Source organism: Artemia sp. Qi Xiang Cuo, chromosome 12 (genome assembly GCF_049724085.1).
Source record: "Artemia sp. Qi Xiang Cuo chromosome 12, ASM4972408v1, whole genome shotgun sequence".
Lineage (NCBI taxonomy): Eukaryota > Metazoa > Arthropoda > Branchiopoda > Anostraca > Artemiidae > Artemia > Artemia sp. Qi Xiang Cuo.
This window is the reverse complement of record NC_142805.1, coordinates 29,646,679-29,670,326: the sequence shown is the minus strand read 5'-3', so window position 1 is coordinate 29,670,326 and position 23,648 is coordinate 29,646,679. Positions and strand designations below refer to the sequence as shown.

Sequence of the window (23,648 nt, the reverse complement as noted above, 5' to 3'; positions counted from 1 at the left end):
AATATTATACTGGCATGTCAATAAATTGAGAGGGAATAGTCAGTCCGGACTTGGCCCAGTTAAAGATAGGAATGGGGCCACAATTAGCGATAAGGAAGGAGTTAAAGAGAGATGGACAGAACATTTTGAGAATTTGATAAACCAAGATAGAGTTGCTGGAAAAGATAAAGAGGAAAATGAATAAGTGTGTGATACCTTGGATGTGAAGGAAGATTAGTTTTGCGAGGAAGAATTAACGACAGTACTAAAAGGATTAAAAAATAATAAGGCTCCAGGTGCTGATAAGGTAGTAAATGAGTTTCTTAAATATGGTGGCTCTGAGGTTAGAAATAAGTTACTGAAGATTATGAATGTGATTTTTCAAAAAGGGGAAGTACCAAATGATTCTAGGAAAACATTAATTGAGCCACTTTATAAGAAAGGTGATAAAAGTGATTTTGGTAATTATCGAGGCATTAGTCTGGTCTCTGTAGGTAGCAAATTAATTAACAACAAAGTTATAAGAGAAGAACAGTGCGGTTTTAGAAAAGATAGAGGCTGCGTCGACCAAATTTTTACTCTTAGGTTAATAATTGAGAAGTGCCTGAGTTATCAAACACCTTTGGCTCTCAGTTTTATATATTATGAGCAAGCGTTCGATTCTGTTGATAGAAGAGCTTTAGCTAAGGTTTTATCCTTGTATGGTATGCCAGACAAATACATTAAAGTTATTAGTGCTGTGTACGAGAATAACACTACTGCAGTTACGGTAGGAAATGAGGTTAGCAGCTAGTTTTGTGTTAAATCAGGATTTAAGCATGGTTGTGTTCTATCCCCCTTTATATGGATTATTTTGATGGACTTTGTATTAAGGAGCACAGGAAAGGCAATGGGAGACCACGGAATCAAATGGGGAGGAAACAGTCTCATACTCTTAGATTATGCTGATGATCTAAGCATCCTAGAGGAAAGTGTGAGCAAGATCAATTAACTTTTAGAGGTTTTGCGAGTTCAGGGTGCTAGAATAAGTTTGAAAATTAATGTTAAGAAGACTAAGTCACTAAGGCTAGGAATAAGCGAAGATGAAAAGGTGACGTTGGGTGATGAAGAGATTGATCAAGGGGGCAGCTTCACTTACCTTGGTAGTATTATTAGTAAAGACGGTGGGAGCAGTGAAGATGTTAAAATTAGAATAGCCAATACTTAGGGTGTTTTTTCACAATTAAAAAAAATTTGGAAGAATAAGAAGATAAGTCTTCAAACCAAGATTAGAATATTAGATGCTACAGTGATGACAGTAGTCAAATATGGCTCTGAAACATGGGAGCTTCTAAAAGTGGATGAAGATTTGCTAGATGTTTTCCAGAGAAATTGTTTAAGGATTGTTCTGGACACCCGGCTGACTGACGGTATTTCAAACAATTGGCTGTACGAAAAGTGTGGTTCGATACGGATCTCTAGGGCTATAATGAAAGAAAGGTTGAGATGGCTAGGGCACTTTGGACGGATGAAGGATGACAGATTGCCGAAGATTTTTCTTTTCGGCCAACCGTCTAGGGCTAAATGGAAAACAGGTCGTCCTCGTCTGGGGTGGGAGGACGTCATAAAGAAAGATTTAAAAGAAATGGGAACTTCGTGGGAGGGTGTAAAAAGGAAGGCTTTGAATAGATTGGGATGGAGGAGGAGCGTGTGTAGGTGTATTGGCCTCAGGCGGCTTGGTGCTGAGGTGAGTTGTTAGTAGCAGTAGTAGTAGTATAGCCCCTAATATGTTCCAGATTAGCATTTATTGAAATATACCGCCTTTGAAACTTCCGATTTCCCACCATATATCGATATCAGATATAGACCTCAGAGCGTTATCATCAAGGTAATAGACGAACCTAATTAATCGCAAAATTGCAAAAATTTTCTATACTTCCAAGTTCACAACGTTTGCTCAGGTCGAAATTTTTGTCTTCATATTTACGGTTATTTATCTCTATAATTTATCAGTTCTAAATTAGGTTTTCTTCTGATAAAACCTTTGAAAATTGAGTGAATGGTGGATATGAATACACCGTCTACATCTACAAATAGAACGGAAGTAGAGTCATTGCAAAATATGAAGGTAGGTATAGATTAAGTATAATTTTCTAGATGAAAAAAGAAATCATTGAAAAAGAAAATAGGAATTAGAGCTTTTTTATTAGGATTTGTAATATAACTAGATAGATTAAATCGAATTTAATTTTATAATTGAATCCGTTTGGTAGTAAGAAGGAGGGTGGGTATCTTCTCCGGGAATTCTCTAATGGTTTTAATCCTTGCTTCTAATATTTAACCGACACTCCAATAATTCTCTAAATTCTCTTATTTGTAATTGAAACACCTAACAAGCGCAGCTAACGTCCTATTCTTTAAGTTTTCGGATTTATGTGCTAACATATCAAACAGCTTGTGGTAACGAACTATGAGAATGGAGCTATAATAGTAACCGAAACTCTAGAAACAGACTTAGGTACTTGTCTATTAAATAAAACACACTCGAGAAGTGAAGCGTGGTGAATGCTAATGAAATAAAACAAAATATGATGAAAATACAATGCTTTAGTAACAAAATTATGAAAACTACCACAAAGAATTATGAAAGGGGGGCCGCACAGAGCGCATAACCTAACCTAACCTAACCAAAATACCAACTATATATTTAATTAAATAAAGACTCCAATATGGTTTCTCAGCAAGCCGAAGGTTACTGACTGGTAGCCTATAGACAGCGTGAAAAACCGGGAATTCGCAATACAATTTCTTGGGTGGGTTTTAATATTTTAGACAAGTACCCAAAATTTTGATATCAATCGATATACCATCGGCTTATTATGTTGATTCCAAATATATAAGATTCATTAAGCTTAGTTTTACCCACAAAACGCTAAGAAACTGCTAAAATTTGCCTGAAAGAGGGAGAAAACACCCACTAAAAGTCAAAGAATTTTAATTGAAATCAAACAATTAGATTCGGCGTATGAGAGAAACCTACTGTAAAGGTTTCAATCCCCTATCTGCAAAAGCGTTGATTTTTGTCTTATTTGCCCAAAAGAAAAATCACGGATGGGTGTTAATTTGCTTTTCCCAGGGGCGACCGTATTGAACCAACAGTCCTAGAACATCGGGAGAGGCCTCATTTGAACGGGAATTAAAATTTCTGGTGCCCCTTTTATTTGAACACTAAGATCGGACGGCTACTAGCCCCCCTCTCATCTCCATTTTTCCCTCCAAAATTGTCCGATGGAAAATTTGAGATAGCCATTTTGTTTAGCATAGTTGAAAGGTTGCAAAACTATACCTTGAGATTTAATATGACCCACACAGGCCCTGAGGATAGGTCTGGGGACGAAAAAATATAAATTAAAGTATTATATTTGCATCGTATTTTGGCATATTTCATTAGGATTAACGTAATTTTACTTCCTGGGTGTGTTCCGTATAATTAACAAGTACCTCTTCTTTTTTTTATTAAAGAAGCAATAAGACCAATGCTTATCGAACTTTGTGAAGGGTGGGATAAACCTTTTCCATGAAAATATAAAAGGCTATTTTCAAAATTGTCGCTAGTGGCCAAGTAATTATACCAGCTGAACTAGAGTAAAAAGAAAACAGTTTCTAAATTTTTTGAAAAAAAACAGAGGTTTTGAATCGACAAGGAAAAAAAATTAAAAAGAAAAAGCAAATATTTCGATTAGATCACCGATAACTAATTTTTGGTGACTGGGGTATAAGCCAATGGTACCAATTCCTGGAAAATACAGCGAGGAAGCAATGATTTTGTTATATTCTCTGCATAAAGATGCAAAAGAAGCATTTTTCAAGATTTCAAGGGTAATTTTCGCTTGAGAAAAAACAAAACGTCAATCTAAAGGTAATTTTCCACATCTAGGGAGGGGAGGGGGTAATGTTCCCCCTTCCTGCGGTTGCGCCTGTGTAGAACATGGTAAAGAAGCAAAACAATTATTAATTACAAAGATAAAGAGAATTATAATTCTACTGATTCCTATTCAATAATCTAGTGATTTATATGCTAATTTAGTGATTTATTTTCCAAGGATCTAGTGATCTTTTTCATCGGATGGCAGTCCTGTGTAGATCGATTTAGGTTCTGAACGGTTCATTTGTTCTTGCAGTAGATAAATACTAACTCTCTTGTGCGAGGTTCGTAATTATTCAACTTTTTGCATAATAATTCCCTTTTATAATGTAAAATAATTGAGAAATAAGATAATGGGTCATAAATTACAGATAATACAATGAACAATAAGGCAAATAAACAAAAAAATTTTTTCAATCCTTAAAAAAAGATTTTGTCAAGTCTAGGCTCTGCTAAAAATTTCATCTAAAGTGAGTTAAGTCTATTTTTTTTACCCTTTTCTTTACCGACGCCCCAGCATAGCTCAAACCAAATTTTCCAATGCGTTGACGAACTAAATTCTGAATTGTGCATCAGCCAAAATGTATCTCAAGCGCTCTAAAAATATCCAACTTTATTTGAACTGACCAGTGATCCAGCCCTTTCCCGTCTATTTATACTTCTGAACTTTTACCGACAACTTCAGACACAGTATTAAAAAGGTCTTCCAACCTGTAAAAATGGCTTTTTGGTCTTGAAAAACGTTGCAGCTTACCCCTTTTTTAAATAGAAAAAGTATAGATAGCTTTTAAGCTATCTTCAAGCCTTATTTTTTAGCTTTTAAGACCCACAACCCTTTCTTTGGGGGTGGAGGCGGAGTACATTCTTTTTTGAAGTTTTCTTTTATATTTATACAAATTTCTCAGGTGCAAAATTTCCAATAATAACAGAAACACACATTTTCAAGGAGCTAATTTGTAAATACTGGGATGTCTTGTCAAAAATGAAGTTAAGAATTAGGAAAAGACTTAACTTTCCTCATTCTTTATCAGCATGAAAACATCTATTTGGCGCGGGGGCGGGGGATCGGTTACGTTCCCTATCTTCCACTAAATACATTCTAAGACCACACTGGCTATACATGACATATGAAGCTAAGAGAGGAAAGGAAATAATAAATGAAAAATAAAATCAAAAAAATATTACGGGCGTGGAGTCTGCTATTTTTAGCTCTCATGGGGAGGTTGAAAATCCAGACCTACTCAGAGGTGAAACTGTAAAGAGTATTCTTGATTATTGGCCATCTTTGTCGCTTTCAACTCAGTCAAAAGGAGAAATTAAAATCCTCCGAAACTTAAAAAAGGATAAAAACACAGTAATTACAAAAGCAGACAAAGGAAACACAGTAGTAATTATTAATTCTGCAGATTATGAAATGAAAGCAAATACCGTTTTAATGGATGAAAATATTTACACAGAAATAAAAAGTGATCCCACAGACAAATACACGCAGCAGTTGAGAAAAGAAATATGAATTTTAAAAGACAGTAGACTAATTACCCCTTGTACAAAAAATTCTACCCCAAAGGATGTTCAGCTCCAAAGTTTTATGGTTTTTAAAGTTTTTATGGCCTAAAATCCATAAGAAAGACATTCCGTTACGTCCTATTGTAGCATGTTATAGTTCTCCAGATACAGGCGTAGGAAAGTTCTTGGCCACCATTTTTAAGCCTCTTTTAAGCACACAGAAATCTTACATAAAAAATCCATAGATCTTGTCGACAAGTTAAAATTTCAAAGTACAATGGAAGAAAGCATCTTGTCTAGTTTCTATATATGCTTCATGCATACTTCATACGACTTCCATAGGCGGGAACAGCCTTACGACAGAAATTGAAGGGCAATTCTGCTCTATCGGATTATAAAACTTAAAAAACTACGACAATAATAGCACTAGTTTATTCCCACTAAAGGTTTTTTTTATATTTTAAGTTAAAATAAAGAGTTTTCCTACAAATCGCGAGTCTATTCATGGGCACTGTTTTGTCCCCTTATTTGACAAACTTTTACATGGAATTCATACAACAATCTGCTTTGAATAGCTTCCACTTAAAACACTCTCTCTGATTTCGTTTTGTTGATGATATCCTTTCTGTTTGGGAACATGGACAGGACTCTCTTAGGGATTTTTTGGCACATTTAAACTCTTTTGATTCGAATCTCTTGTTCACAATCGAACTGGAAGATTCAGGAAAGCTGCCTTTCTTGGATGTTTGGATTATAAAAATACTCCTAGCCTTGAATTTTCTATATACAGAAAGCCGACCCATAATGATCAGTATCTGCATTTCTCGTCAAATCCCCCCCCCCCTTCTGTTAAAACAGGGGTAATAATCTCTTTAGTCGACAGAGTTTTAAGAATCTGTTCACTTAATCATCTAAATTGTGAATTAAACTATATCAAAGATATTCTATTCTGCAATGGTTACCCAATAAACCTTATTGAAAATATCACAGATAGACGATTAAAAACGACAAAACAAGCAAATAAGGAACCCGTTCCCCTTGATTCAGCTGTTCCAGCAATTTAGAAAAAAAACTTTCACCACTTTACCATACATTTCAAAACTTAGCGATAAACTTAGAAAATTTTTAAATAAACACAACCTCTCCGTTTCTTTCAAAAGTGAACAAAACCTGAACATTTTTTCAACTCAGGAAAAGAAAAAACTGACCATGTACTGGGTAGTATTGGCTACAGAGTCCGTGTTCATATGGGAAATTTTACATTGGTAGGACCCATCAACAACTTGGTGAACATTTGCATGAACACAAAATTTCAATAGATAAGTCCCTGAGATTGGAAAATAAAAATGACAACTTGATTCCGCCTTGGCCCTGCATATATTTGAAAATCCTACACATTTGGTCCTTTTTGAGGAGACAACTTTAATATCTACTGTAAATGGCCTACCGCAAATCTTTTAAAGAGGTAATTGAGATAAAAAAAAATATATAAACAGAAATTTGGCTATTAATAGTCACTGGAGACATTTCATTAAGCCCAATTTATGACAATTTAATTTTAAAAGACTCAATTAATATTAGCACCCAGTCAAATTTAAGAGAACATATTTGCATACCTAATGGAAAACGAAATTGGAGACGAGCAGAAAGTATTGCAAAGCAAAACATTCTTGCTCAATCTCTTTGGTAAATCCTTTTTTCATTGATTTCGGGTTGGTCTTTCATTCAGTGTCCGTTCGCATCTTGTCAAGTAAACTCCTAAAGGTTAGATTTTTGTTGTTTTTCTTTTTTGTTTCGCACTGAGGACGACTTGGCGAAGGTCCTTGTCGAAATATTTGCTTGTTCTTCATCTTCACGGTTTGCCATTGGCTGACAAAATCCTCGGTTTCTCACCCCTTTCTTTATTTTATTTTTCATATATTATTTCCTTTCCTCTCTTAGCTTCATCTATCTTCCATTCTCCACGGAATGTACTTAAGTCATGTCCAAAATGTAAGGTTGTGTCTTATACTTGTTTCGAAAGCGTGTTAATATTCTGGGCCCAAAGTAAAAAAAGTGACTTCTGAAATGTTTGTCCTGGACCCGACCATCATTTCGGCTTTTAGACCTTTTTCCACTGGAATCAAAATAATGGATATTGGTGGTGTAGGTCGGACCGAAGATTCCCCTCCATGACCTCGAACATGATAGTATAGCTTAACAGCAATTGTGTTAAATCTAAAAATAGTACTTTTTCTTGTGTAATTTCTCCTAATTCCAAGAGCTAGTTGCAATTTTTCGTCACCAGTCGTTTTGTCATGATGACATTTTCCTGTTTTGGGGGAGGATTTTTGGTGTTTTTGGCAAAAAAAAGGAAGAAAATAATAATATAAAACCTATGAACATTAGAGTAAATATAATTTTTTTAATTTGAAATAAAAACTTACATTGCAGAATATAGTCGCATATTAAATAATTAAGCTTTTTTAAGTTAAAAACACACATTTCGCTTGTAAAACAAATATTAATAATAAAAAAAAAAACAGAAAAATACAACTATGTAATAAAAATATAACATAGGTAATAAAAATTATCTAAACAGATATGAAGTCACCACAGTAGATCCGATAAGAAATGCCAATTCATTATTATCTAATAGCAAAATTTTGTTGCACAATGAAGGAACAACGAAAGTTGGCCATAATTTTATTGAACGATAACCTTCATTAACTTCTTCAAAACGCCTTCATTTCGTCATTTATTGTATCCTAAGAGTTCTCTAGTCTAGTACATTGAAAAATACATCGAAAAAATTTCTAGGGACATAGCTTACCTCTTAGAAATAGGAGACTGATTTTGATTCACAAAAAAATGCTTCTACGCCTCTCATCAATGGTAAAATTTTCATTTGTGCCAAACAAAGGTATGAAACAAAAGTTTTAGCACGTGTCGCGCGAATCTCACTTCGAGCGATACTTTCGCAGGCCTACATTAAAAGACCGCAGTTTTAAAATTTTCAATTTTGCGCAGACTTTCTGAAACGTTGTGAAACTTTAGGGTTGAAAAAGTATGTCTGAGCAAAGTCAAGTAGCAGTCAAGTAGTCACTTCAAGTAGCAAAAAGAAGAGAGGCAAATGGCGCGAGACATCAGCATTTATACGACAATGAACGGTGAAGGTCCGAATCCCAGCTATCGAAAAAAATCGCTAAATATTAAAGCAAATGCTATAATTTGCAACGGAAAAAATTCTAAAATGGATTTGTCGGCAAAATTGTACTCAATTTCTGATTTAAAGAAAAAGCTACAAACATTCCATACCCAGTAGTCTGTTTCTATATACCTATGCCTGCATATCCAGAGCACTCCATGTTCCTTCCTAATTGCTAAACCTAGAGCAAAAACTGGCATATCTGTAAAAAGCCACGCTTTCGTTGTATCTAAAAAGAGAATCCCGTTAAAAAATATTAAAGAGCTGGATAAGAAAAGTAAGTACCCCACCTACAGGTCGGAGGGAAATGTGCTGAAACTGTTACAATTGCACAGCCCTTTGCATTACTACCCCCCGATTTGCAGACCACCAGCCATAATTTCATACAGAAGTTCCTAAGCTTTTTCTAGAGCCCATTCAGCTGCAAGTGGTAATTTTTGCAGGTTTTTTTCGTATTCAAATTTTTAGGTTAAGTTTTCCTGCAAATACCGTTGAAAATCTTTGGTCTTCTGTAGGATTATATAACCAGATATGCATGTTGGCTTAGGCCATTTAGACACTAACATTTATTTAACTCCAGGGGAAAAGACATAGAGGGGTGGATATCTACCCTAGATATAGTGAGTTTCACTATCGAAATTTTACACTGACTTTAAGTAAAAATAACAAATATAAAAAGGGTAGAAAATAAATTTATCGAAAACTTATAATTGACAGCATCAAAGACATGTAAGAAATTCCAGGCTACGTTCCGTAAAGAAACGGTGTCGTTTTTTCGGTGCTCCATTTGAAGTTCCTGGTGCTGGTCTTTTGAGGAAAAAATTCTTCACAGACGGCGTTGACTCTAAAGTTTCTTCTTCTTTCTCCCTGAAGAAAAAGAATAAGAGTTTACAGAAAATCTTGGAATTGCTGTGCGACGTGAATGAAACTTTCATGAATGGGTCAAACACCCAAATTAGAGACTGCAAATGTGTTTAGAGCTCCTATCTCACTTATTTCCACTTTAGAACACTGACCTCTCACAGACTAGGAAAATCTTTCCACTAGATGAACGAAACTTTCAGGAACAGACTCTGGCTCCCCCCCCCCCCCACTTTTGAAACCTATAAGCCTTAAAAGATCCTATGAGGTCCATACAAGAAAAAAATTATAATAAGTTGGCTTAAATCCAAGACATTTGTTTTGCAGAGTTAAGACAGGTACAGAACTGTCTTCAGACAATATTTCAAGGCTTAAACCTAGAGAAGAAGTGGAGGATAGAATTTAACAGCACATCTTGTTTCCTAACTTGGCTTGTGGATCCATTCCTGAAGTTTTTTTTTCATCATAGCACGACAATTTTTCCAGTCAGTGAAAACCTCATCTTCTGCAATATTAATTACACTAAAGGATAAGCAACAAAAAAAAGGTAAACTAGTTTAGTAAGTTCAGCAATAGCTGTAAATGCTAAAAAAGAAACAATACCGAACACAGTTACAAAAAAATTCTGCTCATGACATTCGGTCATCCGAATTTTATGTAACAGCACACTTTCTTCAACATACAGAATATATTTGATGTATTCTATATAATTATAATTAATACATTAAATATTCTTTTTAAATATTTTCTTTAACGAAAATACACAGTTTTCTAATTGAGTTCTAATACTCTACAAGTTGAGTAATTATGAATTATTTGATGCTTTCGGCCTAATTTTACATAGATTCTGCAACGTAAAACTTCACGTAAAATTTAGTAAGAATTTTCATTTTTTAAACTTTACATTTATACAAGGAGATCAAAAAACTTATCATGTTTAATATTCACATTAAAAATGTGTTAATATAGTAAAATTGGCATTTATTGACAAATTTTGTCAATTCAAGGAATGAATTCTTTTATTCCTTGATAGAATTTGGCCAACTATTAAAGCACCTGTCGTAAAAAAAATAACAACTCTTTTTCTTTGTTCGCAAAAAGTTTGTTTCCAGAAATTTAGCTTCTAATTCTTGTCAGGTGATAACAGTCCTTTATTTCTTTTTTTATACGCCTCGAGTTTAGTCTTTATTGAAAATAAGACATTTCTTCTTTTCTTCATTTTATAAGCCTAACGTTAAATTTGGCAAAATCTGTGTGATAAGGGAAACTTGACTGTCATTGGAAAATTATTCATTATATTTTTGTACCAGACAAAATCACACATCGACGACGAAAACTGAAAGAATTCAACAATGCTTAGCTCGTCTATCTAAAGTAAAAGCCTATTTTTTCAGATTTTATAGCATTCAAAGCGGAATACTTGACAGTGCAAGTGTGAAAATAGTCATGTTTTCCGACCAATACGCTAACACAATCTATCTTTGGTTCTTCACTTCCCCAACTTCACAGCGAAAGTATTTTACTTTTCTGTGTCGAAAAAGCAGTTTTCTGGCAGTTTCAATGGTTGGCTTTCTTTCTTGTTTATCTGTTTAACGCCAAATGAAAGCAAGGCTTTAGCCACTTTGTAGTCAAGCTGTAAAAGGACACATTAATACTACTACTTCTACTAGTACTACTACTAACAACTCACCGTAACACCAAGCCGCCGGAGGCCAACAAAGCTACGCACGCTCCTCCTCCATCCTAATATACTTAACACCTCCCTCTTTACACCCTTCCAGGAAGTTCCATTACCCTTAAATCTTTCTTTACGACATCCTCTCACCCCAACCGCGACCGACCTACTTTCCGTTCAGCCCTAGCCCTAGAGTTGGCCGAAAAGGACAATCTTTGGCAATCTGTCATCCTTCATCCGCAGAACGTACCCTAGCCATCGATCCGTAGGCAATTTCTCTGGAAAATATCTAGCAAATCTTCCTCCATTTTTTGGAGCACCCATTCTTCATAACCATATTTGACCACTGTCATCACTGTAGCTTCCGATATTCTAATCTTAGTTCGAAGACTTATCTTCCTATTCTTCCAAACTTTTCAATTATGAAAAACACCCTGAGCCTTGACTATTCTACTTTTAACGTCTTTACTGCACCCATCGTCTTTACTAATAATACTACCGAGGTAAGTGAAGCTGTCCGCTTGATCGATTTTTTCGTTACCTCTCGTCACCTTTTCATCTTCACTTATTCCTAGTTTTAGCAACATAGTCTTCTTAACATCAATTTTCAAATCTATTCTAGCACCCTGAACTTGCAAAACCTCAAAAGTTCATTCATTTTGCTTACACTTTCATCTAGGATACTTAAATCATCAGCATAATCGAAGTCCAGGAAAGTTTTTCTTCCCCATTTGATTCTGTATTCTCCCATTGCCTTTCCTGTGCTCTTTAAGACAAAGTCCATCAAAACGATTCATAGAAGTGATGATAGAACACAACCCTGCTTAACTCCTGATTTAATATGAAACCAGCAACTAACCTCATTTCCTACCTTAACTGCAGCAATGTTATTCTCGCACATAGCACTAATCACTTTGATGTATTTTTCTGGTACACCATACAAGAATAAAACCTTCGCTAAAGCTCTTCTGCCAGCTGAATCGAACTCTTGCTCATATTGAAACATTCTCCTCATTCACACGAGGATTGTTTTGGTATTCACATGTTCGATGTTTTCACTAAACTTTTCTTTCACTGGAATAGGGCAGAATCATAGGCAGCGCAATAGCGCTGCCTAAGCAAAGAACGATGTTGGCACAATGTATTATTTATTTATTTATTTTTTTTTGGTTTGTTTTAGACCAGGGCACTTCGTATCAAAGGAGTTGTCGCAGAAACTTTGAAAAGGGCTCATTCGTTTGGAAATTGGAGTGGCTAGTGCCCTTTTTAATAGTCGAAACTGATTGGAAGGCAACTAACACCCTTTTCACGCCCACCATTTCCCCAAACACATCCGATCAAAATTTTGAGATAGCCATTTTGTTCACAGTAGTTGATTTCAAGATAATAATGATATTTTGAGGAGGACACTCCCCCACAGCCCTCAAGGGAAGGGTTGTAAGTTATGCCCTGGGGACATATAAGATTTCTTACAGAAAGTATTGTCGTAGAAACTTCAAAAAAGACTCATTCGATTGGAAATTCAAAGGGCCCTTTTTAATAGTCGAAAGTAATTGGAGGGCAACTAACCCCCCCTCTCACGCTCACCAATTTCCCAAACACATACAATCAAAATTTTGAGATAGCCATTTTTTTCAACGTCGTTGAAAGTTCTGGAAATTATGTCTTTAAGGATGACAACCCCCTACAGCCCTCAGGGCAAGGGTTGTAAGTTATTCCCTGGGGGCATATGAGATTTTATAGAATGCGTTGTCGTAAAACTTTAAAAAGGGCTCATTCGATTGAAAATTGAAAAGGATAGTCCCCCCAAAGACTTTTTATTTCAAAAGTAACCCAGAGAGAGGGATGTGATCCCTGGCAAATTATCCCAAATTTTGGCGATTTTCATTTCCCTACATCATTTGTTCCTGTAGTTGTTTCTACTGATTTGTCTCGACATATTTTGTTTGCTGCCTTATTGGACTTTCCCTGAAATTTCTGGCCCCTATAAGCAGTTTAGATCCAGACGTAAGGGGTAGAATACTTGATTTTAGACGATCTATCTTTCGATTTTGTTCTAGGGCTAGTAGCAATGCCGCCCACAGTTCCTAAGTTTTGAAAGAAGATTTTACGTGTCATTGTCTCATACCTAATTACATTATTTCACTGAAGAAACTATATGTGTGATGACAGAGTTTATAAATATCATTATACGAGGGCTATTCAGAAACTAGGGAACGTTCCTGTCTGACGCAGCTAGACACGCGGCGATCACGCATGTTTTGGTATGCTCGTGCTAGTAGTAGGGTTGCCACCGTCAGTAGGATTTTACTAGATCTAGTAAAAAAAAAAATCTAGTAAATTTCCCGAAATCTAGTAAAAACTAGTAAAAAGTCATGATTTATAGTAAACAAAACTTTTTTTTTATTTTCCATGAAATCAGGGAACAAAATTATCGTAAACTTATGACAATTGCTTGTCTGTTTTACAATTTACAATTTTGCTTGTCTGTCTCAGAGACAGACAAGCAGTCACCTATTTTCATAAACAGACACTTCACTTCCGGCGTCTAAAGGTCGACAAAATCAGCTTTCTGTGTATCAAACCTTACCAACTAAAAATGAAGCTATAATGACACTTGGATTTGTGATGATTGGGAATCTCTTAGCATCAAAACAAAACCAACCACCCAAGGTGATTAGGTGAATCTCCTCAGTTTGAAAATCTTTATTGAGGAAAAAGGAGCCTGCTGAGAGAAATTAAAAGTAAGTACAAATGTAAAAAAAAAAGGATTTTTGAACTTGTAGGTTTCCGGAATTTTAAATCATACTATGAAAACGAAAGAAAAGAGGAAAAGAGAAAAAAAAAAGAAGAAAAAAAAGGAAAAAGACTGTGAAAATCGTATTGATTGTCCTCCTATAGTAAAAATCGATGCTTGATGGTGCGCGTGCGGCGTAGCCGCACGCGCAAACATTTTTTTTTTGCATTTAGTAAAAACAGATGCGATCTAGTAAATTTTTCCTCTCCGATTTAGTAAATTCTTCCAAGTCAGGGTGGCAACCATGGCTAGTAGCTTCAGTCGACATCCAGCCGTGAGAACTAGAATATCTCCGCACTGCCCGTTTCCCCAATATTCCAATTTAAAATGTGCACTGCAATTTCAAATCCCGCTGGTTTGAAGTGCGGTCCGTAGTACGGTTTTTGTTAGCGAAAAACCGATAGAAATTCATCGGCAACTGTGCGAAGTATATGGCAACGACGTAATGAGTGAAAGTTCAGTGCGAAAATGGTGTATCCAGTTTTAAAAGGGCCGAACCAACGTGCATAATGAATAGAGTAGACGCCCGAGCATTGTGACAGACGATTTTGTCGCCAAAGTTGATGAGCGATTCGTGGGACTCATTCAAATGGGAGATTTTACCACATCAGTCCCGACCTAGCACCGAGTGATTTTCACTTGTTCCCGAAGATGAAGAGCTGGCTAGCGACACAGCGCTTTGATGACGACGACGAGCTCCGGGCGTGCGTCACTGAGTGGCTGAGATCGCAGGCGGCGGATTTCTGTGACGAAGGAATTTCGAAGCTTGTCCATCGCTATGATAAGTGCCTTAATTTGTTTGGTGACTATGTAGAAATGTAGCATTTTAGTAACTCTTTCAGATGTATATAATAAAATATTTTTCCTGTACCTAGTTTTTGTTTTATAACAAAACGTTCCCTAGTTTCTGAATAGCCCTCGTAACTACAACTATCCATGAGCATAGATTTTTTGGTAGGTTGCTATCAGAAATTTTTATTCCATCAGAGCCGTGTTAAATCTCAAAAGTCTCTTTACTTTTCGATTGCTGACTCTGAATTTCCAATGTTCTAGGATTGTGCCTGTACCTGAGAAACTCTTATTTACGAGCTCCAAATTTAAATCCACTGTAATCTTGACAATGACTATGAAAGTGTTTATGGCTGGCTCCAATCGCTCTTTCTGCAACTAAGCCAAACGGTCCGCGGTCAAGTACGACAATAGATCTTCCTGGGGCGAATATTTGGTAAGTCTGCGTTACGTTGAATTTCAACCATGCAGCCTCAGTGTCACGTCGACGAGAGAATACGAACTCTTTCCGCTCCAGATAGGTCAGCTGTATTTTGCCAAAACTTAGCATCTATATTTTTCAAATTTCACACGAAAATCGTAAAAGCATGATTATTTTTCATTTTTGGAAAGGGATAAATATATGAAGATACAGAGTTTTATTAATAGGTTTAAAGTCCCTTTTCTTCTCGCTTAGCCACTCGGTTTTCTAGTGACACAGCCTCAGTGAGTTAGTTTTCAACGCTGTAGACAGATATCTGGTTTTGATCTCGTTAAAAGAAGGCATAGCAGATAAAAAAAAAACTCTGGCTATGAAATCGGATAAGAAAAACTCCCGCTACCGTGTCAAAATTAGAAAAAGAGAGGGGGTCTCATTAACTCAAAATCAAATTTTTTAATAAATTATTGGTTTTGCCAAAGGACAGCTATGGTCTACACCCCTCCCCCTTTTGAATGAGAAATCACTCATACCATTAATGAGATAAATCTCAGAAAGCAAGATTCTTTACAAGATTACGTAGCCTTTGTGACTCCTGTCAACCTTTAAACTTTTGACAAGTTCCGCAGTTCAGCTGGGATCATCAGAGTTCAACCAGTAGAAAGGTTGTCAAACAGTCTTAAAAATAACATAAGGTATTTTTGCACCATGAATGCTGAGAAGCATTAACTTTACAAGTGGATGGAAAGACTCAAAAAGGGCTTTCGATTTGCTTGGCTGCTAATAATTACCAGTTTCACGAAAAAGAACGGTGTTCGGGTTTTTCGATGTTGTGATTGTTGTATTTGGTGTACGCTAACTTTTTTACAAGTACTTTTTCTCATTACTTGATTTAAATTCCACAATTATAATGCATTCTGTTTTGTCTAACTTAGTATAAATCATTTACTTTAATGACAGGTGAAAAAACACATCTCTTTTAGTTGTTTTAATTTTAGGCTATCAAAACAGTTTAACAATTTATAATGTTTTGGAAGACACGACAAATAAAAAGTTTAAAAGCTCCATTTTAAATTTATTTCAGAAGGTTATGCGTTATTATGCGATTTCAGACGAAATTATGCGTTTTAGAGAAGTATATATAGATATATTTATTCTAACATTAACCTAACAGTAAATTTAAATTCTGGAAGGAAAATAAATCCTTATATTCCCATCGCAGAGCTCTATGGTATGGAATACAACACAGATTAACAGTGTACTAAGCTTTTTCGTGAAAAGAAAGGGAAAAAATGTCAACAATAAAAGAACTAACACCCCCTTATCATTGATTACCTGCCAAAAACCAAGTCAGAGCGTAGCTTCACGCGCAATCGAGAATAAACAATGCCAATGCACAAATCAACTTGTCCCAGAGACTTACACACCACAGAAGAGTACAAAATTAATTAATCAACTAATGTAAAAAAATATTAAACAGGACTAATTTTTTTAAGTTTTCCTGAAGGTACTAAACTTTTGAGCTGACTCAGGCATAGTATTCCTTGAGCAGAGGCAACAGGAGAGGCCATCATGGGATCAAAACCCGATCGGATTCATGTAGTGACTAGAACATCACGTGTAATATGTTCTGGAACAATATCCGGCTAACTTCACGATACCTACAATGATACCTTTCGCTAAAGAAAACTAAGATCCAAAACACTTACCATTGAATAGCAACACATTTGTCTTTAATGATAGTTTGGGCAGTCTGCCAACTGAACCTAACTATTTGAGGAAAGCCAAAGACAGGATCTAAAACATCAATTAAAAACTTCTTTGTGACAGGATCTGCAATGAATAAATTATTTTTCTTAAAAGGGGTTTAAAAATCAACAAGATATGATCCCTGTTTAACATTTTGAAGCCACGTTTTATTGTGGTCAAAAACTCGTTGAAGAGATTTAAACTCGTTGAAGAAATTGAAGAAATCCAAAATGGACAATTAAAAAGACCAAATACATCTTACTTGATTTACCTATTGCACTATTCAGCATTCTTTGGACCAATTGCACGGTAGGAAAATAAGAAAGCAGTTCCATACAGCCTAAACGCCTTCTTTGTAGAGACTTTCTTTGTAGATAACGCTTTGTAGAGACTATAAAAACTAAATAAATAGTAACAATAAACCTTTATAGGAACTAATTGCTGCAAATACGGGATGCTGAGTAGAACTGAACTTCATGGGGGAATTTAATCTATCCCCCACCCAGAATGATCAAAGATGCATCTTAATTAAGTTCTATACATTACCCCTCTCGCAGAATTTGAAGAACTAGGGTTTGCTCATCAAAATATTATTCCCCCCCCCCCAAAAAAAAAAATTAGAAAGCATCTATATTACTTTACGATTACTATAAATTGAGATGATAATATATATCATCTCAACAAGGTTATATCTACACATAACTATATAAACAAAAAGTTAATATAGATTTAAAAGGGCGAAATTTAAGCAGGCTCAAACATAAGCTCTGCTAGGAAATTTCCCCGGGAGGACTAATTGCTACAAGGAGCTTTCTTATTATTATAACTTTACTTAGAAATATTTATCATTTCCTTATTTATAGATTTTTTAAGTATTCGTGTTTTCCTGGGAAGGCCATCACCCCCCCCTCTATGAATTCAAGAGAAAATTTCCAAGAGATAGAGAGGTTTAAATTAGACCCCGGCGCCGCGCCGGTGGATCGACCGAACGCCGCCGACGAGAGGCCCGGTCAAACGCCGCCGAAGTGTCGTAACGCCGCCGGCGCGCCGCAGTCACGCTGCCACCGGCAGTGTCGTTCGGTCGACTTTAAATTATTTTTGCGGCAATTCTTTATTGCGTCAACCGCTAAGTCGGAGCTTTTCCTTCTCGTGCGGTTTAGTATTTCGATTTTCCTGATTAGAAATCAAGCAGTGGTTGCACTGTCCCCGAATTTTCGGGTATTTCCCCGAAAATCTATGCGTCACCCCGAGAAAAATTTGGTTCCCCGAATCCCCGAAAATCACACAATCACGGTGCCACTCCTAGCGATTTATCACCAGTGACTTTCCCTGCCAAATGTACTTTGCATACCATGATTCTTCACTACTCTCTTGTTCATTAATTTTCGTCTCTTTTGTTACTTTGCATAAAAACCAGACAGATGCAATATGCAATTGCAAATATTGCAATATAAACAGTTCTTCATATGTTGACCAAAAAAAAAGTATCGTCTTTATGAAATGAGTTTAAATCATTTCGAATGGAGTTTCCCAATCGCTATTTCTTACATCGTTCGTAGCCAAGAATTTTATTTTCAAGTTGAATAGAATTATAGAACACATTCACTATTATACAGTTTCAGCCTTCGGTTGGATTTTGAAAATGAAAGCTGACAGATTGTTTCTACAGATAAATTGTAAGTTTGCAGATTTTTTTCTTTGTTGCTGTTTTTAGATAAGATTTCCTGACTGTTTAATACTCAACTGTTGAACGCCGTATATAAAATACAATCTTCTTTCTTAAATGCTTTTACCTCCCCCCCCAAAAAAAAAACCTTTTATTGAGACAAAATTTAGCTAGTGACTAAGCTATGTACAAGGTTGGGGAATTAAAGATTGAACCGGAAAAATATGATTCATATATAAGTTGTAAATTATTGCCTATAGGGGGATAGGGGGCTTTCATTTTAAAATGATATTACCTCATTTTATTTTATTGAAAGCAGGGATGTCAAAAAGATAATTATTTTTTTCATTTAAAGCAGAGACATAAGAAAATGATATCAAATTCCCCGGGAAACCATTGCAATATTTTGATAGACCCAGGGCCCCCCCATTAGGACTTGTTCATTGTCTTGGGTATTTTGCAATTTCTCATAGGCTACTGGCCTAATTTGGCTTTTGTGTGTGCTCCCTTTTAATTAGATTGTTTGGATCTTATTGAACACCAAGGCGAATCCATGACTCAGTTTTCCAATAATTTGAGGTATATCTGAATCATTTCGACATTTTTGTTGTTGTCTTTGTACCCCTTTACTCATACCCTCAATTTTTTTCAAGGAACACTAAGCTGTTTAACGTTATTTTGCGTGTTTGTATGAACCATACAGTGACCTAGTTAATTATTAATTAACTTATTTTTAAAATGAAAGCTGACACGGTATCCTATAAAGGTGGTATCCAGAGGGGGGGGGTAGGAAGGTATTACATTTAAATGATAATATCTCGATTTTTTTTTTATTGAAAGCAGGGATCCCAAAAAGTTATTTTTTTTTTAATTTAAAGCAGATACAGCATCCTATCAAGATGGTATACAGAGGGGGGGGGGTAGTGAGCTATCATATTTAAATGATAATACCTCGATTTTTTTTTTGAAAGAAGGGGTGCCAAAAAGTTAATTTTTTTTTATTTAAAGCAGAGACGGTATCCTGTCAAGATGGTATCCAGAGCGGGTGCATAGGGAGTTATTATATTTAAGTGATAGTACTTTGATTTTTTTTTAATTGAAAGCAGGGATGCCAAAAAGTTGAAAAGTTGACAAAAATTAACAGGATTTCCGTTAGTTATACTTGATACACCTCCTACGTGCTTTTTTCATTCAAAGGGAAAGGGACATATGTGTCCAATCCGTTTTTTTTTTCTTATTGATGAATTGGGTTTACTTTGAAAACATTCATTCATAAGTACCAGGCAGATCCACACTAAAAGGAATTGGTGTGACGAGAGCGATATCGACATCCCACTTAACGTTGCGCTCGAGTGACAATGGCGCCCTTGGTCCAGTGCCCAAGTTACATTAAAAGGCCAGGTCATAATAAAAGCTTTCAATTTGGGAGGTTCAAGGAAGAGTCTTTGACAGTCTTATGACCTCAGGGTACTAGATGTTGCAACGTTCTGAAGTATCTACAGTGGTTTAAAAAATTCGATCACCCCACAAATGATTACCAAAAATATGCACAAATACAACAAATGTAACATTTGGAATATTATAACACTTTTTTCGAAGCTTTGAAGAAAAGCAAAAAAGGCTAAATAGCCCTAACTACGCTTGAAAGCTATTTTAAAAAGAAACCCTTTGGAGATTTCCATGGAAATGACCATAGCAGAAGCTTTGAGTCTGGGTGGGGATCAAAGAGGAGTCTTTGAGGATTTTGACCACAGGTGACTTGCTGTTAGTGACGTTTTAAACTTTTGTAATTTTTGTGAGTATTTGGAAATCAAAGCTTACGCTCATTAATTGATGCTAAGTATCCAAACATTTTGCTTATATTAAAAGTAGCGGTCTGACATGCAAATACTAATATATTCAAAAAAGCACTTAATTCTGCTCATTATTTTATTTAATTACGTTTAAAACGGATGAGCTTTTCATTTTTTACCTAAGAAAATAGCTGGCATTACATTTTTCTTCATACCGAATAAACCATTAAGTGTTTTTTTGTTTCATTGTAATTAAAGTGTTCTCATGTGAAGTCTTCATCATGCATTTTTCAATTTGATAAATTTACTCCTTTTATATGCAGTTTATAATTTGACTGATATAAGGTATTTATGAGTTTATAATTTGGAATGAATCCCCAAAAGAAAAAATGAATAATATCCAAAAGAGCAGCCAAACGCAATAAAAAAGCAGCAGTTCGGCCTTAGCGTACATGACATATATTATATAAAGAAGCCAAAAAAAAAAAATTTTAAATGTATTTTTTTAAATTGTTATTAAAAACCAGTTTTTAATACAAGAAGGCTTTTTAAGAATCCAAAAGAGCAAAAAAAAAACAATCAATATAATAGTCACCCATTTCAGCTGTTTTAAAGGTGACAAAACAGATATAGACAAAGGCCATAATGAAAAAATTAAGCTTCTAAGTTCAAAGTTATTACCCAAATAACTGATGAATTTTGTGATACGGTATTTGAAGTTTTGTATGAAGTAATGCTCGATAAAAAAAACTACTAACTTTGATAATTATTTATGTTAAGAATACATAGCTAATAGATACTTCAACTACTCGTATTATGAAAGGGTTCTGAAACGCCACAGCCAAATCGTTTCTACCAGATTTCTACTTCTCTTGATGAATAACGAAGAAGACCAGTATCCAGCCAGCGACTTGTGACTTTTGGAACTCATGAATAGGCTCGAATCTGTTGTAAATTTAAGCTGCGATTTGAGAAAGACTGATGAAAACAATGTTTGTGGTCAACACTGATCGCCCCGGCGGCGCGCCGCCGACATCTTACCGGCGGCGCGGCGCGCTGTTTTGGCCCCGCCGCCGCTAGTCTTCCCTCATCGCCGCAGTGCCGGGGTCTAGTTTAAATACTTCAAAACAGAATCAACTATTCCTCTCAAATAGTTGAATTTCCATGCAACTTTACATGATTTATAAAAAAAAAAATTGGGGAGGAGCTAGTGCTTGGACAATTTTCCCAATTCAGCCAGCCAACATAGATACAAATACAAGACTGCAAGTCTACGTTAGTAAACGTCAGTGTACTTTTTGCTTCCATTTTACACTATGGATCGCAAAAAAAAGTGACGGAGATACCAAAAATCTTACAGGTCGCGTTTGAAATGCAACTGATTCAAAAACGATACTAGAAATAGTTATTTATCATAGAAACGAAAATGCTCAAAACCTTACTTAAGGCCATTTACACAGGAATATGCATTACACAAAACTAATCTGTAAATGAATGCCTCAAATAGTATATATACAGCATAAAGAATAGTACATAATAGTATATATATATATATATATATATATATATATTCCTAAAACATATTTTGCGTATATAGTTGTGTTTATTATTCATAGCCACAAAAGATAAAATTTAGGTTTTAGGTTATTTTTTAGACGGAAGCTGTGACAAATTACGCGTACTGCAGTACGAAGCCTCCTGAGGCCAAAATAGCGGCACAAACTCCAAATATTCAAAATTTGAATAGAATTTAATTTAAGCTTGCTCTGAAATTTTCCAGTTCTGTTGGGTAGCAAACTGCACTTTCGGTGGTGGCAGGAATTTTCTATTCCTATGAAACCTATTTCAAATGCATTAGTTCCTTCTATTCAGTCTTCTAGTCAATCTGGACTTGTCCCAGTTAAAGATAGGAACGGAGCCACAATTAGTGACAAGAAAAGAGTTAAAGAGAGATGGGCTGAAAATTTTGAGAATATGTTGAACCATGATAGAGTTACAGGATAAGATATAGAAAAGAATGAAAAGTATGTGATACTTTGGACACGAAGGAAGATTTATTTTTAAGGAAGAAGGAAGATTATCTCCCAGAGTTAATAGAAAACCTTTAAGATTTCTCTTTTTATTCATTTAATGGATATAAAAGATATTTTTCATAATTGATCTGTTGCACAAACCTGCAGGATATCCAGATCCCCACTGAATGCCGTCTTCAATATGAGATTCCTTGAATATCCATTGTTTTAAAACACCGTCTCTAGCAACTTTAGCACAAATTGATGCAGCACTAACAACAGGAAATAGGGCGTCAGCTTTCTTCGACACATTAATTTTGATATCAGGGAAAATGGCCATAAGTTTTGCCTAATAAAGGAAATTCTTTAATGAAGATGGGCATTACACTCCAAGTTTAAAAAGATAAACAGAAATCAGAACCGATAGGAATTTTATTGGTTACATAAAATGTAATATAAGAAAAAGTAAAAAATGCTGCAAAACAAACCATGCAAGATACTTCTTCTGTTTATTTGTTTTAGGGTTTGAGTTTCCAGTGAAACACGCGATTTCTTGACAAGCCCACGGCTTCAATTTTAACAGAAACGACAGGAAACTTTGGATTTAGTAGTTTCTGATAATTATTATTTTAGTTTCTAAATATTATTTAGTTTTCAAATGCTAATAAATACAATTTATTTTATTTACAGTTTCCATAAATGGATTTATTAGCTTCAGATCCATCTCTTCATCGAGCACCCCTCAAAATATTTTGAGTTTACTCGTCTACTATGAACTTTAGACCATCTTTAGCTTATTTCTGTCCTCTTAAGTACAATATAATAATTTTAATTAGAATGAGTTTCGACTAGCCCTGTTATTCCTCGAATACCATCTTTATAAATGTATTCCTCTTTTGGCTAAACAAATAAATGTAAAATCTTCAGGAAACTTCAAAGGTCAATAGCATTCAACCCACCGGCCCATACTATAGCTAAAATCACTTGACGGGCTAAGACGCACTCTATTTCAACAACTTTTATTATATTACTCCTAAATAAGAGGATTCGATCGTGAAGCAATGAGAGACAATAGTCACTGTAACGTAGAGAGTGAGATGTTGGGAAGTATCAACCCCTTTATTGTATATATTTATTACTGACTATTTAAGTTCTAATCTTGTTCTCTACTTTTACACAATTTGTTCCCTTTTACACAATACCATCATTTTCACTGTCATATTCATTTTGATCCAACCTTAGCTTTTACGGCAAAGTTTAACTTTTGCATTTACAAAGCTTCGAAACTGAAAAAGAATCCTCTGAAAAAAAC

At 35.4% G+C, this 23,648-nt stretch overlaps 1 protein-coding gene across 3 annotated transcripts in view; it reads right to left on the bottom strand.

Annotated features, from left to right (window-relative positions):
* Nucleotides 1-7,957: 7,957 nt before the first annotated feature.
* Nucleotides 7,958-23,648, bottom strand: part of LOC148945986 (ribonuclease H2 subunit A) — a 49,076-nt gene continuing 33,385 nt past the window's right edge. Inside the window, exons 5-7 of one of the 3 annotated variants that reach the window (XM_089098512.1) lie at nucleotides 22,499-22,685; nucleotides 16,826-16,949; nucleotides 7,958-9,443 (exon numbers count right to left, since the gene is read on the bottom strand). In XM_089098512.1, coding sequence (XP_088954638.1) covers nucleotides 9,296-9,443; nucleotides 16,826-16,949; nucleotides 22,499-22,685 — 459 coding nt within the window. In that variant the 3' untranslated portion in view covers nucleotides 7,958-9,295. The remainder of the gene's footprint in view (nucleotides 9,444-16,825; nucleotides 16,950-22,498; nucleotides 22,686-23,648) is intronic. The other 2 variants (XM_089098514.1, XM_089098513.1) reach the window with 2 other exon arrangements.